Source organism: Nyctereutes procyonoides, unplaced genomic scaffold (genome assembly GCF_905146905.1).
Source record: "Nyctereutes procyonoides isolate TBG_1078 unplaced genomic scaffold, NYPRO_anot_genome, whole genome shotgun sequence".
Lineage (NCBI taxonomy): Eukaryota > Metazoa > Chordata > Mammalia > Carnivora > Canidae > Nyctereutes > Nyctereutes procyonoides.
In genome coordinates, this window is record NW_026575044.1 from 17,202,120 (window position 1) to 17,219,154 (window position 17,035).

The following is a 17,035-nucleotide window of genomic DNA, read 5'->3' on the forward strand; positions in this document are numbered from 1 at the left end:
CCACCCAGTTCCTCCCTGCTGGAATGTTTCTGAGGGACGGAGAGCTCACTCTTTCACATTGCACTGCTGGGGCAGCTCCGGTCTTTCCTGAGTGACTCAAGGCATATGCCCCAAACAGCTCAGGAGAGGACCCAGCCTAGAAGATTTGCATAGCGGCCGCCAGGCCTGCAGGCGCTCCCTCCAGGGCAGCCTACCTGGCTCAGCACGCTGTACTCCAGTTCCGTGCGCAGCTCCAGGGCTCTGCTCTTGCTCACAGGGGGCAGCCAGTGGTAGATCATGGCCCGCCTGGCCTCCCGGCTCGGGAGATCAACCAGAATCCTTTTCTCCAGGCGGCGTAACATGGCACAGTCCAGCTCCCTGAGATCACGTAGGAAACAAGGGACATGCCTGGAGCAGTCAACTCACTTCTTAAGCAACAACTATATTGTAAGAACAATTTAGCCATTGTAGGAAGCAATTCTGTGTTTTAACTGTTACTCTATACCTATACCTGAGCAAATAGGACAATTCATGTTGTTTGGGAGAAAGAATTGATTAAAAAAAGGAAATGCATTCCCCAAAACACCTCATGTAAAGGAGATAAACTTAGGTGATTTAATTTGGGGGGAAAAATCCAACTAACAACAACCAAATATGAGTATTCCCATTGCAGTTGTACCATGAATTATTTAGTCTGATCCTGCCAGTGAGTTATCGTTCCTGACAATAACTTGGGCGCTCTGGGAAGCACATTAATTCTTCCCAAACTCTCATACATTCTAGAGCAAGTGGCTGTCTCACTCTATTGCTCTGCTGAACTCCAAAAGAGCAAAAGCTCCTTCCAGGGTGCTCAGTGCAAATGTGGCCCTTTATGACCCTCGTGCCTGCCCCTCCCAAAACACCGTCAGGCCAGCTTTATGCAATTTTGCATCTGCAAGCCAATTCTCTCAACTTAATATAAAATTTCCAAACAAATAGAAAAGTGGAATAAAACAATGGATATCCATTTACCTTCCACCCTAATTCAACGGTAGTTAACTGTTTCATCATATTTGCTTCATATCTATTTATCCAGCCAAGTTATTTCAAAGTAAATTACATCATGAAAGGCCACCCCTTAATGCTTTCACATTTCCCCCGATAAGGACATTTTCTTACATAGCTTCAGTACTATTATGACATCCAACAGAATTAACACTGAATGCATAATGTGCCTAATGCTCATTCCATATTCACATGTCTCCAGTGATCCCCCAAATATCTTTTCCAACCCAAATCCAATCAAGGATCATGTATAACATATGGTTATATCTCCTAACTCTCTTATCATGTAGACCAATCTCCTTGTCCTGGCTTTGGACTTGGCCTTGACCAAGATAAGACACATTCTGGACTCACCCGATGTTTTCATCATGATTTTGTGTAACTAATTGGTTCTATGCCCTGTCATCTAAGACGGAATTTAGGTCCAAAAGCTTAATTAGAATCAGGGTAATGATTCTTGGTGAGTATATTTCATAGATGATGTCTTCATATTCAATACACCAGGTTCCACAAGTTGGTGTGTCTCACCATTAGTGATGTGGTCTTATTGGGATCACCTGGTGACCACAGATGTCTCCATTGTAAACATCTCTTCGCAAGTAGTAAGCATTCCATATACAATACGTTGGTACCACGTGAATACCCCTTTCCCCATCCCCTCTCAACTAGTGGTTTTAGCATCTGTCAATGATCTTTGAATTGGTTATTTCATAAGACTGCAAGACAGTGATTTAAAATTTTTTTTCATTCCAAATGTATTATTTGGCACTGTTTGATAAAATAAGTTTTCCCTCATTAACTGGGACTCTTTGGTCCCCTTGAATTACTGTGCGTATTAATAGTTCATTTTGAGTGTGAGTTTGTGAACTCTTTATATGTTAATATTTCAGGTTCTTAGAAGGAAAGGAAACGTCTATTTGATTTCCTAGTATAGAAATTAGGTGGTGCCTGTGTGTTGGTCTGGTATAACCATTAGTAAAGAGTAATGGTGAAAGCATCCTCACCAGATATTTCTCATTCATAAAGACACAAAACTTTCAGTGCATCTTCCTGTTTCTCTTACTCTCAATCTGAATCTCTATGCTGATACTGCTCCCTTTTACCTTGAAAAATGAAAACACTCTTTCAGGGAGCATATGTGAATCCTAATGTGGTGAGACAAGATTCCTTTAAAAATTCTTTTCTTTACCTGTTTTTACTCCAGTCCTGAGCTGAGACTCCACAGTCTGGGGGTGCTTTACCAGCAGTTAACAATCACCTATTGCTTTTTTCCATTTGTTTTGTTCTTTATCAGCCAAGCCCTGTTGAAATTTTATTTCACATCAGAGACTCAGAGCTGCTCCCCCACCCCTGCCCGTGCAGCCATTCCCCATCTCAAAGCCAACATTTGTATTCAAGGCACAGAGTCAAGGAAACGTCACAAAACTCTATGAAATTATTTTTTGTGTTTGAAACCTTAATAAAAGCTTTTCCTTAAGTAGTAGTTCCTAAGCGGCAGGCACCGGCTTCAGCATTTTACAGATATTAAGTCACTTAATCCTCACAACAACCGTCTGAGGTAGGTACTATTTTTATACCCATTTTAAGGTAAGGAAACTGAGGCATGGAGGTTGAGTTGCTTGCTTGAGGTCAGAAAGCTAGGGGATAGTGGCAGTGGATCTCAATCCAAACAGTGAGACCCCAAAGCATGCCCCTTGGGCACCCGTCTGATGCCAGCACAATAACGGCAAGTAGACTGCTGACCATGATGAAATCTCAGGACCCCAAGGACAAAGAGAGGATCATAAAAGCTTCCAGGGAGAAAAACAGATTACAGACAAAGGATCAGTAATAAGACTTCTCATCAGCAATGCGAAACATTAAAGGAAAATAGAGCACTGCCTTCAGACTTCTGAGGAAAAATAATTTCCAACATAGAAGTCTGTATCTTGATCAGGCAACTAAGTTAGCGGACAGAAAAAAGATATGTTCAACACACGAAGCCTAAAAGTTACCTGCCACTCACCTTTTATCAGGAAGGTACTGAAAGACCAAAGGGAGAGAGTAAACCAAACCAAAGGGCTATACAAGATTCCAGAAACAGAAAGAAAAAGGAATCCCTGGGATGACGAGGTGAGGTGCCAGGGTCTCCTAATCCTACTGGGTGCAGAGGATCATCAGGTCAGGGTGGTGTTGGCAAAAAGATTCCAGCAGACATGTCTCCAAGAAGATGAAATGGATTAAGAATACCAAGGATGTTTGAATGAATCCAGAGTGGATTTGGACAGCAGAGAACTGTGACTGAATGGAGGAGGTGGTGGGAAAGGAAAGATGGGGAGGGAGGGAACATGTAATGGAGAAGAAACCATTAAATTCACATTTTAGGAATTCAGTTCAGGTCAGCAATTCTGACCACTTGACACCACGCATGTTGTCCCTGCTAAGTCTCCAGAACACAGAAATTAATGAGACACACTCCCTCCCTATAACTAGAGATACTACTAGGGAGGTTTTGGTCTTGGACTGCAGGAATGTTTAAACGTCGAAGATAAAAATGGGACTTGAGATCAGACTACAACCCAGGAAGGAAACAGACTGCCCTGAAGGAAACTGCAGAGCTGGGGGCGATAAGCAGATGCTGTATTTCTTTCAAGGGCTTTCCTTGGGCCAGCTGCCCCTCCTTCAACGGCAGGAGACTGCCGAAGGGATGTTCTCTTATAGGGGTACCTTCTCCTGGGTCTCCCCATCCCGTCTAGAGTGAGTTCTTATTGAAAGGAAGACCAGACCCCCAGCATGCCTTAGGAAAATGGAGTCATGCAGGAGGTGGGAAAACAATACCTCACTATAGATGTCTGTATTGATCAGCTAATGCCCTAAAGCAAGAGATTTACCTCAAAACTGCTTGTGGGTACAAAATAAGTGCAACTCTCTGACAGCCAGGTCTGATGAATGCACTTTTAATGACATCAATAATAATATAATCATACAAGGGAGGAAACAAAGGACAAATGGAATGTACCCAGGAATTATTCTTTATGCCAATATAGTTATATGAAAGAATTTAACGTGTGGCAACCAGAAAACACTCCCTTTAGCTCCTGCACTTTGATTCTTGACTAGTTATTCTGTTCTCATGTCTCCTTTATGTAGCTTATCTGGTGCTTTCATCACCTCAAAAGGTGAAAGCAACCAGCAGGAGTGACAGGAGACACAGCAGAGCCTCACAAGGCCTCAGGCCAGGCTGCTGGGCCTCTGATCACTGGCCTCCCAGAGAGTTGCCTGGGCCCAGGGGCCTTGGACCCCAGCCCCAAGGGCTTCTGCCCCACATCTGAACTCAGGGCCTTGCCTCAGCCCTTTGCCTGTCTCCCCTGTTAAACCATGAGGTTCCTGGGACAGAGATAATTCCAAATTGTACAGAATTTGAAAACAGAACATAATTCTATTTCATTCATTCAGTAGTTAAAACCTATTAGGTTGAAACTATCAGCACAGCAGGAAGAAAAGAACTTTCAGGGGCAACTGGGTGGCTCAGTCAGTTAAGCCTCTGCCTTTGGCTCAGGTCATGATTCTGGGGACCTGGGATGGAGCCCCACGTAGGGCTCCCTGCCCAGTGGGGAGTCTAATTCTCCCTCTCCCTCTGTTCCTCCCTCTGCTTATGTGTTCACTCGTGCTCTCTCTCTCTCTCTCTGTCAAATAAATATTTTTTTAAAAAAGGAATCACGTTGTAAGCAGCCTTTGCAGTACATCCATAACCAACACAAAGGGAGAGATCATAGCGGCCCTTAAAGAGCAGAGTAAGGAACTGCAGTATTCTGTAGATAATGGGGAGCCAGTGAATAAAGCATTACTTTGTCTCCCACCGTGAACCCCACGTAAGCTGATTTTTATCTCCATTTCCCATGTGGGCCAAACTGGTCAGTTTGCTGTTCTCTGAATCCACGATTTGCCATCCTTGTTGAGCTTCTACTCACGCAATGTTCGCCTACTTTGTCTCCCAAGAGCCAAGTCATTTTTACAGTGTGTGTGCTCTAGTCCAGAAAAGGCTTTTTTTTCTTTCTTTTAAATTTCTGTTCTCAGAAATGGCCTCCTCCCTGTACAATTGTATTTTACTTATTGTTTGTATCATTCACATAGGACTGGCTATATCCTCATCTCATATTATTTGTGTTTATATCTCATTCATTGTCCCAGCAGATAGTCAGGTTCCAGAGGCCAAGAATCATGGACCATAATCCATCCATCATGCAGAATACACAGACTAGGTGCTCAATAAATACTATTTGGATGAATGAATGAATTTTTGGTGCAGGGCTACTGTTTTCATGTAAAAGGGTCTGCTTCCTTAAAGCCCAGCATTTATATATGAAAGTTTATCTAATTTGTTGAAAATTAACATTGTATAGTCATTAGCTCTAGTTAATAGAGAAAGTCAGTATCAACTTGAGCAATGGGAATAAAACTTTCTATTTTCATCTTTAGTGAAGAAAATGGAAACAATGATTTTTAGGGGATGATTCATCAAACTCACTTAGCTAGGCAATGCTTTTGAAGATGAATTGAAAGATGCCCAGGGTACCTGGGTGGCTCAGTTGGTTAACTGTCTGCCTTGGGCTCAGGTCATGATCCCAGAATCTCGCGGTGGAGCCCCAAGTCAGGCTCCTTGTTCAGTAGGGAGTCTGCTTCTCCTTTTCCCTCTGCTCCTCCCTCAGCTTGTGCTCGCTCTCTCTCTCTCTCTCTCAAATAAATAAATAAATACATAAATAAATAAATAAAATCTTTTTTAAAAAGATGAGTCTCCAGAGACTTCTCATTCTAAGGAGTGAATTCACAGGCCTGAGACAAGAGGATCCAGCAGGAAAGTCTAGAACATAATCAGTTCAGTTTATACCCTACCGATATTTGGGTTAAGAGCATCATTTCTTTATAATAAAGAGTAAAAATTACTTCTAATTACTACAATACCAACAAAGAAGATATAGTCCCATTACTCTTGCCAGCAAATATATTATCAATAATTGATTTTAAAAATGGGAAGATTGGGCAGCCCCAGTGGTGCAGCGGTTTAGTGCAACCTGCAGCCCAGGGCGTGATCCTGGAGTCCTGGGATCAGGTCCCACGTCGGGTTCCCTGCATGGAACCTGCTTCTCTGTCTCCCTGTGTCTCTGCCTCTCTCTCTCTCTCACTCTCTCTCTCTCTCTCTCATAAATAAAGTCTTTTTTAAAAAATGGGAAGATTGTTTCCAGCAAAATGAAGAACTCTAGGTATCCAGAAATCTCTTGTTATAAAGCCCCTTTAAAAATGATGAATTGTAGAAAACACTTTTGGACACATGATAAATGAGCCCACAAGGGAGCAGGGCCAAAATCCTTGAGGATTAAAAATGAAGAGGAAGCTGAAAATCAACACTGAGCAGTTGAAGCTGAAGCTGTGTCTGACTTGGGTTGTTCGCCTCTTAGTTACAAAAAGGTTCAGATCTGGAAGCTTACGTGTGGGGTAGCATAGGCAGCCTTGGGCCCATTCAAGATGGGAGGTGGAATCAAGGCCCGTCACATAAAACAACCAGAGGACACATCCTCTGTGAAAGGGTGGGTTAGAAAAATATGTCCACTACCAAAGAAGGAACAGGAAACCCGTCTTGTACTTTAGGGTTGGAAAAAGTCTTCCTTCATAATTCAGAACTACAGACCTACCCCTGTGGGCAAGATCAGAGAAACCTTAAGTTGAGGATTGCCTTAAGTGGTCTAAAGCTTGATACAGTCCAACATACATTTTCTCTGGAAGGGCACATGTAAGCTCACCATCTAAAATGACACGACCTGTAACAAACCACCAGGAATGAAAGTAGGATGAACTAATGGAATTAGACTCCACTAATTTGGAGCATAAAATCATTGTGTTTAAGATGTATCACAGCTCAAAGGCAACCAAAGAGAAGGGAAGAGACTTTCACTTCTGACCAAGATGGAACAGCCCTCCCCTCCTAGAACCAAAAAAAAAAAAAAAAAAAAAAAAAATCCCTGGACATGATAGAGCAAACAAGTACCAGGAAACACTGAAACAGGCTAGGCCCCCCAGGACTTGAGGGATGATGTGGCGCCTCTGGATTTTCCTTCTGCCTCTCGTATGCCCCTAGCAGGGTACTGGAGAAGCCACGCCCCAAAACCGTTAACATGCACAGGCAAAAGGCCATTCCCTTTATCCAAAGGACTATGAACACCTTTTTGATGATACCTGCTGGGAGCTGAGTCATGGTGGGAGGAGCGTGATTTAGCAGGCTGATGCCATTTTAAAACCCTCAAGAAAAGGAAAAGAAAAATTGAATAATCATGGCCCACCCATAGAGTGGATTTCTACATGGAATTGGGCAGATTTTCAAACTTGTCCACAATATATGAAGGGAAAGAAAAAAAAACAGGCCATAAAACAAATGCATCCATGGAATGATCATATTTTTTTTATCATGTGTGTGTACACTGGACACACACACAAGACTCTGGGAAGATTTATATTTGCCAGGGTATAGTTACAGGGGACCGTTCACTTTCTCTTTTTTAAAAAATATTTTATTTATTCATTCAGAGAGAGAGAGAGAGGCAGAGACACAGGCAGAGGGAGAAGTAGGCTCCATGCAGGGAGCCTGACGTGGGACTCGATCCTGGGACTCCAGGATCACATCCTGGACTGAAGGCAGCGCTAAACCGCTGAGCCACCTGGGCTGCCCGGGACCGTTCACTTTCAAGCAATACCAAAGCATAGAAAATATTTTTAACAAACATGGATTACTTTTCTGCATAGCCAAAACAGTCAAAGTATTTCCCTCTTTGGGGGAAAAAAAATTACCATGGAAAGCTGCACAGGCAACCAATGATAATAACTAAACCATTTTCACCAGGTGTATACAAAAATGCTCATACCTGTGTCACAATGGTAAGGTTATCAGTACTTTTTTTCTAGCTCTCAAATTACCCATAAAACAGTTATATTAATTTCATACTTTGTAAAATTTGGTTTTAAAATTATAGTTCATGTGTCAACCTGCTATTAAGAAGCAAAAGTAATGCCACAGGAGGCCAGGTTGAAAGACATTTATGTCTGACAGAACCAAGCAAATGAAGGATGTGAAGGGGACAAGGGCAAGGTTACTAGTAGCCACCTCCTGCTTAGTCAGTCCTGTGCCTTCCCCACTGCATCCACTCAGCCACACCACACCCTTCTTTCCTGGTTGTGTCAGAGTCACCCATCAACCTCATGTGGACAATCACAGACTCCATACCATTGCATGGCATTGTGACGTCATGTGTGGACAGACGCAATCTCTAGCAAAACAGTCTGACCACTGGTAGGGACCAAAATAACAGTGAACAGTAAAAAGCCTACAGGCATGATGGAATGCAACTGCAGTGAAAGATGCAGTCCTCAGATCAGACTGAGTTCATGCACACTAGTTTCCCAAAGCATTCTCAAATGGAACACTCGTCTTGTGAGATGCTCTTTGAGGAAAAGATTTTGGGGCCAAATAAGTATGGAAAGTACTGCTTTCTCATAGCTTCTCTTGGAGAGTCCCAACACACAATAATATCTGAAAGGCACTGGGAAGTCCTGCCATGGGGGGACACCAGTTGTACTGTCTTTAATTTGATACCTCTTGAACTTGTTGATCACTAGATTCTACTCTTCGGATAAGGCTTACTGACCTATGGCAGACCACTCTCAGAGAGATGTTGGTCTAGAGGGTGATGACAGCCGAGGCATGAGCCTTTTCCCTGGAGCCCACGAAATGCATGGAGAGATTGTGGAAGAACTGGGGTTATGTGTGTGTGCTGAGCTCTTAAATCGCATGCACACACTTTTATAGAACTATCACAGCAAAGATAAGACAGATACAGGAAGAAGTCAGTTTACATAGGTAAGTTCTCACACATTTCCAGTGCAATAATCTCTTGGATCTTAAGCTTTCTTCTGAATAGTAGGATTGGGGTTGATTTGTGTGTTTTTAATCCAAAGTTTGATCATACTCAGTGTCTGATTTTTAAGAAAGATAGTGGACTCTCTAGCCCTTCTGCAATAGAAAATAAGAGAGGAGTTTCATCATGCTTCACACATAAAATTTCCACACCTTATTTGTACAAACTACCATCAAGTTAAATAGACATCTAAAGATGGCATTTGCCTTAATGGCCTTGTTCAGTATTTTCTTTCCCTCTAGACTCTCAGGCCTGAGTTTGTGTGTACTTAACAACTGAGGCGGGTCAAATTAGCCCTAATTGTGCTCACTGAACATTTCTTACATGGCTGTTCTTTCAATGATAATACTACAAATGCAACATTTGTTATTCTCCTCATTGTTTATTTACACATCAAATGACACAGACGCTGCGCTGTTATTTCTTGCTTCCTTCTAGTCATCTCTTTGATGCTACAGATGAGAGAAGGTGCTCCTTGGAGCAGCACCGAGTAAAAGATGCTGCATGCCATCTCACTGCCAAAAAGGGAAAGACGACTAACCCTTTGAGACAGAATGGACTCTCCAGGGAAAATGATAAGCTCACAAGTAGTAAACAATAGCTTAGTGCCCTGAAAGATGCTAGAGGTGAGAACTACCACTAGCCAACCATGAAGACTCTCTTTTGGGATTTTAAGATTGGGTTTTTATATAGTTTGGTATGATTTAGTTATTTCCCCAGAAGGACAGTATGCTTTAATCAGATAATTTTATTCCCTCATGTAAGACCCTGAAGCCAAGCTAAAGGTCTGTTCCAATATCTTCGATAAGAATGCAGTATTTCCTAATAGGTGGACTGGGGCAGTATGTAGCAAGGGGCTTAAAAACCACCCATATCCTTTTATACAGTAATCCTACTTCTGGAAATCTGTCCTAAAGAAAAAAAATAAATTTTGGTCAAAGATTTTTATTCAAGGAAGTTCATTTCAGTGTTATTTATAATAGGGAAAAGTTGGGAGCATCATATATGTTCAATAGGAAGGAATGATTAAATTGTGGTATATTCACATGTGGGAATTTTGGACAGCCATTACAAAATCCAATTTTCAAAGATTATTTAATGACTTTGGAAATGTTCTCACTATAATGTTAAGTAATGAAAGCAGGACACTAGTGGGAATACAAAATGTACAACCTCTATGGAGGGAAATTTGGCAATCTCTACTATAATTTCATGCACATTAACCCTTTGACCCAGCAGTTCTATTTCCAGGAACCTGTCCCAAAGATACACTGGCAAATACACAAAGTGATATATGCGCACTATTATTCATTGCAGCATTATACATAATAGCAAGAGTAGGAATAACCCAAATGCCCATCATCAGGTGATTGGGATAGATTATCATGTGCACAAAATGGAACATACACAGCTGTAAAGGGAGAGAGGAAGAACTTTCTGCTCAGAACATTTTGTCTAAAAAAATTAAAGATACAGAACAATTTATATAATATGCCACCTTATCTGTTAGTTAACCAAATTCAATTATTTTATGAAGTTAAAAAAAAAAACACCTTGAGAGTTCATCAGTGGGGCATGTGACAGTTTGTCTCTATATAGTGTCTGTCACTTACTTCTGTTCAATGAGTCTCAGCTAGGGATGATTTTATCTACCAGGGAACATTTGGCAATATCAGAAAGCAAATTTTGGTTGTTACAATGGGGGGTCGTGCTACTGGTATCTTGCGAGGAAAGGCGAGAATGCTACTCAGCCTCATACAATGTGCAGGACAGCCCCCACAGCAAAGCATTATCTGGCCCAAAATGTCAGTAGTGCTGAGGTTAAGAAATCCTGAATTAGCACTTCCATCTTAGGCTAGGTATGTACCATCTTCTTCACCAAAATGTTGCTGTCATTAGAGTATTGGTACTATTAATGAGAAACTCTGTTACATACACAAATACGAAATATATCTACATATGAGGATTAAGTGAATATTAATATGAATGTTAAGAACTAAGATTTTCACAATTAGAGAAAGATACAAATAAAAAATCAAATAATTTAGCTCTTACAATCTTAAATTCAAATGGGAAATACTTGTATAAAGTCATTATTTGCTTCTTTTGAAAACTATGCATTTCCCTATTTCTGCCCAATCAAAAGGCCAAGAAGCAATGATAACCCAGTTAGCAAGGAGCACCCCTTATCATGAGATTGCCATCTCTAAATATTATTTTTCCCATTAAAGGATACAAGGAGTGCAATCCAGACAATTTAGATGTATCCAGGACAGTCTCCCTGGCAATCAAGTCAGTGGCGAGTGGGAAAAAAAAGGGAAGGTGGTCTGTTCAGACTAAAGGACACTTAAGAGAAAAACCAATTACAAAATGCAAACCTTGTTTGGATTCTGGTTCAGCAAATCAATTTTAAAAGGACATTTTGGAACAATATGGGAAATCTGGATATAAACTGGTATTAGATGATATGGAGAGATTACTGTTAATTTTGTTGGGGAGTGGTAATGACATAGTACAGTCATGTAAGAAAATGTCCTTTTAAAAAAAAAGATGTGTACTGAAGTACATTTGTGAGAAGTAACATGACGATGGGCACATGACAATCTGGGATATACTTTAAGGTACTGCAACAAAACGAGGGAGGGGCAGGCACAGATTAAATCAATTGGGCAAGATGTTAGTTACCGAAACTGGGAAATGGTGGGTATTTTTCCACTTCTATATTGTCTGTTTGGAGTTTTTGAGGATAAGAAGTGGTGTTTTGTTTTGTTTTGTTTTTTGTTTTGAGCCCAGCATTGCTCAAGGATGGGTCAGAAAGAACACATTGGTTCCAAGGTACATTGTAATGATGCAGGCAAAGCTCAAAAGCATGTGCATATTTGCCATTTACCTTCATGAAGGGCAATTCTTTTGGAAAAGCCTTCTAAGCTTCTTTAACATTTGATTGGTTGCCTTTTTTTCTTCCTTGATCATTTTATTGGGGGTTTACCCAAAAAAACCCGATTTCCCACCTCAGGGAAATTGCAGCAGCACAGTAACTTCCTCAACAAAGTCCTAGGTAGTCATTGGGGATAGAAGAGAACCTTCTGTGTAGGTCTCCTTGGGGAGCATGGACATTCCCAGAGCCATGCACCCTCTCCAGTTGATGACTCCCATAGTCCCCCTTGGACAGGAGTTAAAGTGCTAATGATTGACCCTATTTCAAACGGATGAAGCAATGGAGATTCTCTGAGGGATTTTACAATCACATTGTAAATGACAGTTCTCTGCTTGGACTCCGCTCTAATACTTGTATGTAAATACCTCTACTGTGAACATAAAAAATGTGGATCACCTTACACATTAGTGAAATTGGGTAAATTCAAGGGAAGGTGGAACTACGTTGAAATTAGGAATTGATTTAAAATAATAGATTACATGTGAACATCATCTCCTCTCTTTTTTTTTTTTTTTTCATCTTTTTTCAGTGACTTCTTTGGGAGCAAGAGAAACAACAGAAGAGCTTTTGTTTTCATCTTTGAATGTGGAAACAGAAATGGTAGGGGTGAGGGTGAGGAAATAGTGTCAGAAGTCTCAGCTCTGTTGCAGATTTGCTGTTGACTTTGGGTAGATTTACTTTCCTTAACCTTGGTCCCTGTCTGTGAATGGGAAGAACAGCATTTCCTTATCTGTCTCCTGTCTTACCTGCAGCTCAAAAGAAATAATGTATGTGAAGATATTCTTGGAACTATAAAGGGATTATAATTGTTTTTTAAATATACTCTCCAAGTAAATACTGTTTTTCCCTCATCAACATCTCTTATTTCCCAATTCCACTTCTAGAATTGTTCATAAACCACTCTGGGATGTGGTTTGAATAAAAGACTCTGAGAGTAGATTATATTTTCAATTAGAAAGTATTTAGCTTCCTATTTACTATGCAACATTAAAGATTTTACTCCTAATTTTTTAAAACAAGTTTGATTTTAATACCGTTATAAGTATAAACATATTATTTCTGGAATATTCCTTGAATCCTGCCTGAAGATTTAGCATTTTATAGTTCTCTGCAAAGCCCTGCTTAAATATAGTAAATAATTTGACTTGAAAGTTAAAATGTCCATTTTTTTTAAAGATTTTATTTATTTATTCATGAGAGAAACAGAGAAAGAGAGAGAGGCAGAGACACAGGCAGAGGGAGAAGCAGGAAGCCCGACACGGGACTCGATCCCGGGTCTCCAGGATCAGGCCCTGGGCTGAAGGCGGCGCTAAACCACTGAGCTACCCAGGCTGCCCTGTCCTTTTTTTTTTTTTTTTCTTAAGATTTTTATTTATTTGGAAAAAAAAAAGGGGGATCCCTGGGTGGCGCAGCGGTTTAGCGCCTGCCTTTGGCCCAGAGTGCAATCCTGGATACCCGGGATCGAATCCCACGTTGGGCTCTGGGTGCATGGAGCCTGCTTCTTCCTCTGCCTGTGTCTCTGCCTCTCTCTCTCTCTCTCTCTCTCTCTGTGACTATCATAAAAAAAAAAAAGATTTTTATTTATTTGGGTGGCCTGGGTGGCTCAGTGGCTTGGTGCCCCCTTCAGCCCAGGGTGTGATCCTGGAGACTAGGGATCAAGTCCCACGTCGGGCTCCCTGCATGGAGCCTGCTTCTCCCTCTGCCTGTGCTGTCTCTGCCTGTGTCTCTGCCTTTCTCTCTCTGTATCTCTCATGAATATGTAAATAAAATCTTAAAAAAAGGATTTTTATTTATTTGAGTGGGGGGAGAGCACAAACAGGGGGAGAGGCAGAGGGAGAAGGAGAAACAGGCTCCTCACTAAGCATGGAGCCCAACATGAGACTTGACATTGAGCTCGATCCCAGGACTCTGAGACTGTGGCCTGAGCTGAAGTCAGACACTTAACTGACTCAGCCACCCAGGCACCCCAAAATGTCCATTTTAAATATTGTTAGTGGGCAGCCCCTGTGGTGCAGCGGTTTGGAGCTGCCTGCAGCCTGGGGTGTGATCCTGGAGACCAGGGATCAAGTCCCACGTCGGGCTCCCTGCATGGAGCCTGCTTCTCCCTCTGCCTGTGTCTCTGCCTCTCTCTCTCTCTCTCTCTCTCTCTCTCTGTGAATAAATAAATAAAATCTTTAAAAAATAATAAAATAAAAAATAAATAAATAAATATTGTTAGTGGTAGGCAGTTATGTTATGTTGTTATGTTATGTATGTTATGTTCCTCCTACTGAGGCAGATTCTGTCCTCTACAGATCACAAGGACTGAGGACTTGACCAGGAAAGACTTCAGGTTACTCTTCCAGGGGTGGAACCAAACAACGAGCCTTTGCCCAAAATGGTCAATATAATGTCTTCATCCATACTCAGTGGCTCATGAAATGTATTCAAGAGGCACCTGAGTGGCTCAGTGAGTTAAACATTGGACTCTATTTTGGCTCAGGTCATGATAATCAGGGTCATGAGATCAAGCCCCACATCGGGCTTCACACTAAGTGGAAAGTCTGCTTGAGATTCTCTCTTTCCATTTCTCTTCCTCTGCCCCTCTCCTGCTCACTCTTTCTTTATCTCTCTCTCTCTCTCTCTCAAATAAATACATCTTTTTAAAAAGTGTATTCAAAAAAATGTATTCTAAAATCTCTTACCATGGCAGGTTAGAGGCTGCTAAGACAAACACGAGATCCTCTGAGCGAGCCAGCCCATCCATTTGCACTAGTAACTCTGTCTTCATCCGAAGGCTTCCTTCATGCTCTCCCCTACAGAGACACAGAGGTGAGACTCTCCCAAGACACAGAGCCTTTGCTTCCAGGACAGGAGTGGCACTCACAGCAATGAATCAGTGCCCGTAGAACAGGTTCTCTGCCTCATTCTTAGGAGCCACTCATACTAGAGTTGGAGGAAGCAAGCACTTTGGTACCGTTTTCACGTAGAGGGTGGTAGAAAGGAAATAAATGAATATAGTGGCAATAATGAAAAGAAAACCAACGGTTGGTAGTGAAAGAGAAAACAGCTGAAGGGTAGAAAGATCCCTGATGGATTTAATGCAGCCTTGCTGTGTCTACCTGCAGTACTACTTGCCCTTGGTAAGAATGCTATAATTGAGAAGAATCCTTTCATTTCTATAGCAGACATGAATGTACTTTTATACACAGCATTTCTTTTAGTATAACTTGTGGATATAATCTACTGAAGAAGAGAGATGAGCTACTACAATGAATCTGTTGCATTCTTGTCTAATAAGAGGCAAGATAATGACGTGGAAAGTATGCTTTCCTAGCACAGCAGATGAGGGCTGTCTTCTGTGCAAATTCACCCTCTGAGCCCTACCTCCACCATGGCCAAAGACCCTTCCACCAAGAAAGAGCTCACTACAGGACCAAACAATCTAAGTTGGCTCTAAATACTGACCATGTTCTGCAGGCTTTCCTTCCTCCTCACTTACATAGATTGATGATAAAAAAATGCCTTTCTTAAAAAAAAAAAAAGATTTTACTTATTCATCCATGAGAGACATACAGAGAGGCAGAGACATAGGCAGAGGGAGAAGCAGGCTCCATGCAGGGAGCCCGATGTGGGATTCGATCTTGGGATCCTAGGATCACGACCTAAGCCAAAGGCAGATGCTCAACCACTGAGCCACCCAGATGCCCCCCAAAATGCCCTTCTTGGACAATACAACATTCAGCCTCTCATCTCTGCGTGTGAATGGTGGCAGCATAGATTAGGCATGTGTTTTTTAAAAACTGTGCTGCTCACTATCATACAACCTTTTTCTAAGAGAAAGGACAGTCTCACGGGGTAGTTTTATATTTATTTAGCATTCACTCATGATTATTCTTTTAACATCATATGACCCAAGAAGTCTTCAGAGCACCTGCCCTTATTCCCTGATCCTTTGAAGACTCTAGTTTTCAAGTTCAAGTTCCAGACAAGGAAGCTGACATTCAGCTCAAAACCTGGAGCACTCTCAAAGATAGCTGATGAAGTCTCCTAATGCACACTTTCAAAGCTGTGGGGAACCCTAGAAATGGAGATCAACAAAGCAAACGGAAGAACAAGTGCACAGATAACAATAGTAAGGCAGGCCAGGTGGGCTGGGTCTTCGCAGAGGGAATAACCACTGGGGTGGTCTGTCTTGTGGGTGCCCAGCTGGGTGCCTATGCACTTGTCTGTAGAAAGAGACAGGGTGTCCCAGCCTAGCTGCCTAGCACCCATTAAGCCATGGCAATTGTCCCATTTAAATCAATGCCATCAATGCCATGCCTCTTAAATCAGTGCATCTTAATGGTTCCTCTTCCGTTAGGAAAATGATCTTCAATAAGTAAAATTTCATAAATTATATTGTAGTTATATGTCCAAGAAGCTAAATATTTGCCTTTTATTACTATTAGCTCTGCCTTGATGATGGACCATTAGAGGCCATTAAAAAATGCAGCTGCGTTGAGATTTCCCAGAGACCTATTTTTCCAAGCCAGGTTTAGTAAAAAGTTTCAAAGAAGAATACTTCTGATGAAGACAAAAAGACTTTAACACACATACACACACACACGCATATGTACACACACACAGCAGGCTCATTGCAGTCTGAGATGTGTTCTTTCCTACAGGGGACATTAGTGGACATTTAATCTTTAGAGATAACATATGTGACAGATGTAAAATCAGACAAACTGAGCCACAACTATGGCTGATGTCACAGAGAAGTGGTGGCTTCCCTGGCCTCACACACCTTGTCAAGGGCTTCCTCTTGGGACTTGGCCTTTGTAGCCCCGTTCCCCACAGGCAGCCCCTCTGGCTCCAGAGGAGGTGGTCACAGGCAGCTATTTTGAGCCAGCAAGACCGTTATGGCAGCCTGGGATTGTGGGGCTGGGTGATCTTCAGGCCTGAAAACCACTCTGTGGGGAAAGGGGGAGGGAGGATGACATTTCCTCCGGTTATAAAAACTACTTAAATCAGCTATTCAGTTAACAGGATCTAATTTAAAGACCTTTCCATGTGTCTGCAGAAAATTTGTGGGCTTATTAATAGGCTCATTCTGCTGGTAAATGTCGATGAGCTTCCGACCATCAAACACACTTACAAGAGGGGAGAA

At 41.8% G+C, this 17,035-nt stretch overlaps 1 protein-coding gene across 1 annotated transcript in view; it reads right to left on the reverse strand.

Annotated features, from left to right (window-relative positions):
- The window catches only part of KATNAL2 (katanin catalytic subunit A1 like 2), a 66,153-nt gene that overhangs the window by 1,537 nt on the left and 47,581 nt on the right, over window positions 1-17,035 (reverse strand). The window contains exons 13-14 of the mRNA XM_055324429.1: window positions 14,589-14,699; window positions 195-357 (exon numbers count right to left, since the gene is read on the reverse strand). Coding sequence (XP_055180404.1) covers window positions 195-357; window positions 14,589-14,699 — 274 coding nt within the window. The remainder of the gene's footprint in view (window positions 1-194; window positions 358-14,588; window positions 14,700-17,035) is intronic.